An 8,302-nucleotide genomic window follows, 5' to 3' on the forward strand; every position below is an offset into this window, starting at 1 on the left:
TTTCATTTTCTTGCAGACAACAATCTTTGTGAAGCAAACGATGAACACTTCCCTTGCGATCGCGTTCGTGGCGTGTGCATGTACTTCAATGTAACGGCTGTGTGTGGATGTGAAGGCGGATACCTCCTTGCAGACGATAATGTCACGTGCATAGGTATTACTTTCCTTATTATTAGTAGTAGTAGTATTACTAGTAGTAGTAGTAGTAGTAGTAGTAGTAGTAGTTAGTAGTAGATGTAGTAGTAGTAGTAGTAGTTAGTAGTAGATGTAGTAGTAGTAGTAGTAGTAGTAGTAGTTGTAGAAATTGCAGTGAAGTAGTAGTAGTAGTAAGTAGTAGATGTAGTAGTAGTAGTAGTAGTAGAAAAAGAAGAAGAAGAAATAGTCTAATTAGTGTCCCAACTTTGGAACAAGCTAAAAGCCCCCTAAACTTTAATGAGATCTAATCTTAGTATTTGTCACCTTTGCACAATTATGTGTGAGGCAACATGTCATTCCACAGACTTGTTAACTTCAATCCCTGTTTTCTCAAAGGGTTTCTCAAGTAATATTACACGGTAGTGAGTTTTATAATATTTCAAAGCTGAGAATCACTCATTTCAGTATGGCTATTGAACTGAAAATAATTATCCCTAGCACCCTTTTGCGTGTTTTGCCATGCCTGATGACATATGGATATCTTTTGTGAAACATCAACTGCGCTCACACGAGAGGCATGATAGGTAAAATGTGGGACTATCCTCAAAAAAGCACTGGGGGTTCTATCATTATAACCACGATTTAATACTACACAGAGAAACGAAAAGTCTTATACAAGTTTATACCACAAGATAAACTTGAAAAACCTCCAGTTTCTTAAAAGACAAGTCCACCCCAACAAAAACTTGATTTGAATAAAAAGAGAAAAATTCAACAAGCATAACACTGAAAATTTCATCGAAATCGGATGTACATGTAAAAAAAATAAAGTTATGACAATTCAAAATTTCGCTTCATTTCACAGAAACAGTTATATGAACGAGCCAGCTACATCCAAATGAGAGAGTTGATGATGTCATTCACTCACTATTTCTTTTGTTTTTTATTGTTTGGAATATGAAATATTTTGATTTTCTTGTCATTGTCACGTGAAATAAAATTGCATTCCTCCCTGAACAAGTGGAATTCCATTATTTTAACATTTTGTGCTTCAGGCAAGGATGTCCTATTCGTCAAATTCGTAAAAATTTAAATATTGTATAATTCAAACAATAAAAAACAAAAGAAATAGTGAGTGACATCATCAACTCTCTCATTTGGATGTAACTGGCTCGTTCATATAACTATTTTGTTAAATATAAGTGGAAAAAAAAGAAAAATGTTATAACTTTCTTATTTTACATCCGATTTTGATGAAATCTTCAGCATTGTGCTTGTCTGATTTTTCTCTATTGATTCAAATCAACATTTTTCTGAGGTGGACTTGACCTTTAAGTATATTGGTAAAAATATGATGGAAGCCAATGTCTTTTTGATGGTCCCAAGATGGCTGCCGGCCCGCTCCGGTGATTCCATTTATTCAGAATGTGATATTTTCTTACCTCATTTCCGTAGCCATTTTTTTCTAGGTTTGTTCTTTGGAAAACAATGCTGTTTTACGATCTACTGTAGATAGTTAATGCGTAACTCTACGTAAAATATATCAATGTAGCCTCAATTAGATTCTGTATAGGCCTTTGCCCCGGTGCATGAGAGTAAACATTATCATGTTTATGATAACTATGTCAATAGCAACTTGCATGGAATCCTTGATTCAGCCTGTATACATGGATCATCGTTACCATGGCAGTTGTTATTGGATGGAAAACCAACCATAATAGTAACTTTTTATACAACGGGGCCCTGGGGTTACTCTTCATAATTCCGAAGGTTCGTAACTCCAAAGGTTCTTTATTCCAAGGTTCGTAATTCCGAAACACGTAAATTGCCTATGCCTCGATGTTTGTTAATCCGAAAACGAAAAAGGGTTCGTTAATCCGAATAAAATTTTGTGGCGTAATTCCGAAGGTTCGTTAATCCGAAAAGGATATGAGAGTCGTTATTCCGAAGGTTCGTTAGTACGAAATCGAAATGAGGTTCGTAATTCTGAAGGTTCGTTAGTCCGAAAAAGAAATGAACAACAAACCTCATTTCGTTTTCTGATAAACGAACCTTATTTCGTTCCTGGATTAACGAACCTTCGGAACAACGAACCTCATTTCGTTTTCGGATTGTCGAACCTTCGGAACAACGAACCTTATTTCGCTTTCGGATAAACGAACCTTCGGAATAACGAAGCTTCGGAATTACGAAAGTATACGGGCTCTGGTAGCTATTGCGTTCATGTCACTCTGTTCCACAGACGAGTGTTCACAATCACTACGCAGCCCTTTTGTAGAACGTTGAAATCTGTTTAAAAAATGCTCGCCAAATCACACTGAACAGCTTAGAGGTCATTGTCGAGAGTTGATGAACCGGGACAGCACGGTCATCGTCCTATGAATCGGAGCTGACAAAAAAAATATATGTCGTTCGTGCAGAGGCAAGGACGGCAGTCCTGTTTTGATTCACCGATATTTTACAAAGGCTTCTTTGATTATGAAGGGTTTGTTGCAATAGATTATCAACGGTCAAGGAAGTGCCTGCGTGTTAGTTGAGAACACTCTCTACTATCCGGGCAAATGTAGCACCTGTAAACGAAGACCTTTGGTCATCAAGCCATGAAATACATAACAACACGTTGGACACAAAGATGAATTTAGTACACACACGGAGGCTCATGTTGCCATCTCACAGTTTCCCCGCCTAGTTGGGCTACGTTGAAACCTACACAGCAAAAACTGTGGTGTTAACCGGTGTACATAGAGGAACACATGTTATTTTACATCGGTGTTAAATTGATGGTGTTAGTTTTACACCTATAGGTGTTATTACAACACATATGGTTGTTACATTTACACTCTTTGGTGTTATGTTCAATCTCTAGGGTGTTATTTTAACGCCTCAGGGTGTGGTCCTCTATTAACACCAATTGGTGTCCGTTTTAACACCACATTTTTTTTATATAGAAGAAAAATGGGGAAACAGCTACCGAGGGTCTCGGGCAAAGATTTGAACGAATTTTTCTATAGGTAAATAAAAGAGTTTCAGACAGTAGTCACTAGGGTATCTTTGAAGACGTGCGTTTGGAGGTCTTTTTTTAGGATTATCCTAGTGCCATTGGGGATTTTTCCAGGTCGGACCTGGCAACACCAATAATTACATTTATCTTTTGTAACCATTTCATTTAACCCCTTTGATAACCATTTTCCCCGATATATACTGCCACCCATGATCTTAAGTTACAGGGAAAAAATCCAAGATACAATTAACAGTGTATGGGACCGTATCAACACGTGTGAAAGAGCATGTAACACGCAAGAGAAAACAAAAGTATGAAACTTCGTGCACGCTTGACCGTTCGGAGTGCTTTTAAGTGTTTCCGGAGACGTCAAAAGAGCGCGTTATTGTTTGCTACGTCAAGTTTTAATAATGCCTATAGTTTTTCCCGTTTCTATTTAAGCTTATGAAAACTGCAGCCACTGTGACAACGGCGAGTGTGTCAATAGGAACGGCATGTATAGCTGTGTGTGTGACGATGGATTCAGACCAGACGCCACAGGACAATGCCAAGACGTCAATGAGTGTGTAAACATCACTTGTGACGTGAAATTTGGCGTGTGTATGAACACGGTGGGAGGATACTATTGCACCTGCGCAGAAGGGTTTTTCATTGGTGGAGACGGCATCTCGTGTCACGGTAGGTTCGGCTATTATAACGTGCTGTAACATGTAGATTTGGATCCTAACCGAGTGATTGGCTGAAATAAATCACATGACTACTCATTCATTTTTATATCACGTGTTTTTATCAATTTCTCATTATTAACTCTTGATGCCACAATAATTATTGGCAGTGAAAAAAATAGGAGACATTCGTTTTGATCTTTGGTATAATATGACAAATCTTTGTTTGGTCTCAATGAGAGGAAATCAATCCGTAGACACTATACAATGAATAATGCTAGTGTTTTCCGAAAGTCTGTATTGCTAGTATACTATGTTGTGCAGTACTATTTTTCCTCTTTTTTTCCTTTTTAAAAACAAAATTAGTAAATGATAAACGTAATTCTTTTTGATCGAATACAAAGTTTTACTCAGTTATGTGTTATGATAAAATTCAAAAGAATGTAAATAAGTGGGCGAACTGTCATCATCAGCTCACCTATGGAACCATACAACTGCCTTCCTGAAGTAGACAGTAACTACATGCATGTTCATTCTAGACATGCATTGTCCACTTTTCAGTGTTTTGTTTGTCTGATTTTGTCGGATCTGTTATCATGGAGTATCCCTTTAAAGTCTGTATTCAATCAATATTATTACTATTAGTAGTAGTAGTAGTAGTAGTATCATTACTATTATCATTATTATTATAAATATTATCTTAATCATCATTATTATTATTATTATTAAAATTGTTATTATTATTATTGTTACTAGTATTGCTTTTTTTTCAATACCATATATGCCTATATTTTACCCCCGATTTTTCAATATTGTAGGGGATGAGAATTCCGAAGATGATGATGATGATGATGATGAATATAGCGAGGAGTCGACCTTGTGCGAAATTTACGAAGAAGTACCCTGGTGGAAACAACAAAATTATATCATCGCCCTCGTCGTGGTCATCCTCGCCATCATCTTCCTGATCATCGTCATCGTGATCTGTTGCAGATGCAAGAAGCAAGGAGACAATAAAGCTGTATAATGTTAGAAGAGAGGGAGAGAGAAAGGTATTAAGGAAGGGTGATTGCAAGCTCGATCTCTTCCAGTTGGGTCTTAATCAACGAACGTGGAGGGCAGCAGCACACAAGCGTGTTGCTGCCCTCTACGTTCGTTGGCCGTAGTCATGAAGATACATCATGGCTGGTCTGAATTTTTTTTTTAAATATTTTGATGGCAGCTCAGAACAATCTAGGTTTCAGAGTTGTAACATGGGTAGCAACCTCCTTTTGCCTCGAAAGAGTTCTTGACAGGTATCACGAGACTGTTTTCAGACACGGTTGAGTCCATGGATTATGCAGATTTCCTGTATAAATTTTACCGCGTATATTCAAACATGTCCAATGGTGATGCGCGCTTTTGTCACAGTGCGCCAAATTGACGCCTATGTTGCCGTGGTTATCCACGCTATTTTATTCATGAGTCCACTCTTCAAACAGTGGACTCATGAATAAAAAGACGTATCTAACCATGTTAACAGGCAGCGTAATTTATACAGGAAATCTGCATAAATCATGGATTAAACTGTGGGTTTCCACAACCTCCTTTTTTAATTCGGGCCTATGAGACTGACACCATAGCCATGTTTTTAAAGTACAGTCTTTTCTAAGCTGCCCTCATAAATTTTAAGCTTTGAGATATTTTATTTTATATCCTACATAGAGTAAATCCTGTATAGTGATTGGTTCAAGTAGCATGATGTGACCGAATATATTTCAACTATGATGTTGCGTGACGTCAGACCTCGATATATTTTTGGATATGTCGAGGTCTGACGTCATTATTTCACAAAACCCGATATCTAGCAAAACTCTCTAGCAAAACCTAGGAAGAGGTGCCGTGGCCGAGTGGTCTAAGGCGCTTGGCTATACATAGAAAGACCGGGGTTCGATCCCCGGCCGCGGCACCTATGCCCGTGAGCAAAGCATTTAATCTACATTGCTCTTTTATCTTGCTTTCAAATAAATGGAAATGATATATGCATTTGATAACTAGGTGTGCACTTGTTTAAAAAAAAAAAAACTCTCGGGTGTAGAGGACTTGCACCGGGTGCAAGTCCTCTACACCCGAGAGTTTTTTTTCCCCCCGGGCAAGTCCAGCTATGAGTCGGCGCAGGCACTAATCTGCGTTCCGCTGAGCACGATGGCTCGGAGAAAATTAGGTTATTCAACTCAAGTAACCGGACTTTGCAAGCTCAGCACATAGATTCTGATTATAAATTATTAAAAGTAGGATATAAAACAAATATATCAGGCGTCTCATTCGAAAGCATAGTGGGAATAATTAATCCTCGGTTGGACTGGCAATAGTAATTGCCAGACCAACCTCGGATAAATAATTCCATTATACTTTCTCAAAACCTGATATATCTATTTATTATTTCATTGTAACATATTCATGTATTCAGGATAAAGATGATCATTAATTCAATACTATTAGACATGATTCATGTCTGATTTAGATCATGATTTCCATTGGAAATACGGAGCTTGGAAGCATATATGGTTTCACTCGCATTAATCAACGTATATGTCCCGTAGAGGGCGTTTCGTTTATCTCTTCTTGAAATCACTGATCTGAATATTTCAATGTATGTCCATCATGATATCACGTAATACGCCATAGAAGAACGCGAGCTGAAGTGTAACAAGAATCGCTATTTACATGTATGAGGCACCATGTAACCTCTGGGATGTTCAGTGTAGCTTAATTTTTATGGTAGTGGTAGGTCACCCCCCCCCCGTCAATTTTTCATCGAAAAATGTGCCCCCCTTGGAAAATACTGGATCCGCCCCTGGTGGTAGCAATGTTAGGCAAAAATATTTAACATGTAGTTTTTACCTTCATTGTATATATCAATATTGATGAATACGAGTATCACTAAACGCTAAATTAGTATTTACCACTATTACTATTCTTTGTATTGTGATATTGTATTTTACTGATTATTCATTTGTATTATAATTATCATATTACATCTGTGTAATGATTTTTTCATGTGGTTCAGTTAAGATGAAATGAAATGAAACAAGCAAAACCTGAAACAAAACGAAGCATTGTATTTTAGCTTTTAATCGAAGCTCTCTATATAATGGTCTTAAAGCGAATGAGTGAAATGTGGGGGGGGGCACCATTCGGGTGAAATGTCACAGAAGTCGTATGGTAGTTGGAAAATCAATTGCAAAATTTAAATTCGCCCCCCACCCCTTCCAAAAAATAATTATAATATGATATTTTATCAGTAACCATTACATGATTTGACCAAAAAAGATAATTCAAAATCCGTTTCTGAAATAAGTGTTTTTTTACGACTGTTTCAGAAAGGGATTTTTTTTTTCATGTCATTGGTAATTGCGAAGAGTATGCCTTTACCTCTTAATTTCGGAGCTAAACACTCCTTTCAGAATCCACCATTTTGTTTTGAGGGCAGTTTACTAAACCAATTGTAATCATTTTATTGTGTGTAAATGGGGGTTGTGTGCATTGGGAGCTGTGTGTGAGGGTGTGGGTGTGTGTGAATGTGTGAGGGAGAGAGGAGTGGGAGTGGGTGCATGATTTGGAAGGAGTGCACAGCATGCACGTTATTTCTAAATTTCTGAATAAGCTTGTTTTAAAGCAATAATATATAATGACAATAATGATAATAGTAGAAGTAGTAGTTCTAGTAGAAGTAGTATTAGTAGTAGTAGTGGCGATGGTAGCAGTGTAGTGGCGTAGTAGTTGTTGTAGTGGTTGTAGTGATAGTGGTAGTAGTAGTGGTATAGTAGTAGTAGTAGTGGTATTAGTAGTAGTAGTAGTCGTAATAGTAGTCGTAATAATAGTAGTAGTAGTAGTAGTCGTAGTAGTAATAGTAGCATGTACTTGACGCACTTTATTTTTAAATTTCTGAATAAACTTGTTTTAAAACAAAAATATATAATAGAAATAATAGCAATGATAATAGTAATACTGGTAATAGTAAAAGTAGTAGAAGTAGTAGTAGTTATAGTAGTAGTAGTAGTAGTAGTAGTAGTAGTAGTAGTAGTAGTAGTAGTAGTAGTAGCAATAGTAGTGGAACTAGTAGTAGTATAGTAGTAGCGTTACGATACTGCAACATATAGAAACGAAAATTTAGTTTTAAATTTTATTTCCTTTTTTCATTACAGGAAATAGATCATAGACTAAACAAATTATTATAAAGTTATCTTATTTCTAAATTTCTGAATAAACTTGTTTTAAAACAAAAATATATAATAGAAATAATAACAACAACGATAATAGTACTGGTATACTGGTAATAGTAGTAGTAGTAGTAGAAGAAGTAGTAGTAGTAAATAATAGTAGCAGTGGTAGTAATAATAATAATAATAATAATTGGATTTATATAGCGCTTTTTCCAGAGTATACAAAGCGCTGTTAGTTGCATAAGACAAGTTCAGGTTTATGGTTATATAAGTGTGTTTTGAGATGTTTTTGAAGA

The 8,302-nt window shown here is 36.6% G+C and overlaps 1 protein-coding gene across 1 annotated transcript in view; it reads left to right on the forward strand.

Annotated features, from left to right (window-relative positions):
* Positions 1–4,915, forward strand: part of LOC121417386 (low-density lipoprotein receptor-related protein 2-like) — a 29,684-nt gene extending 24,769 nt beyond the window's left edge. The window contains exons 8-10 of the mRNA XM_041611075.1: positions 17–154; positions 3,578–3,814; positions 4,620–4,915. Of these exons, the coding sequence (XP_041467009.1) occupies positions 17–154; positions 3,578–3,814; positions 4,620–4,828 (584 nt within the window). The 3' untranslated portion in view covers positions 4,829–4,915. The remainder of the gene's footprint in view (positions 1–16; positions 155–3,577; positions 3,815–4,619) is intronic.
* Positions 4,916–8,302: the final 3,387 nt, after the last annotated feature.

This window comes from Lytechinus variegatus, chromosome 6, assembly GCF_018143015.1.
Source record: "Lytechinus variegatus isolate NC3 chromosome 6, Lvar_3.0, whole genome shotgun sequence".
NCBI lineage: Eukaryota > Metazoa > Echinodermata > Echinoidea > Temnopleuroida > Toxopneustidae > Lytechinus > Lytechinus variegatus.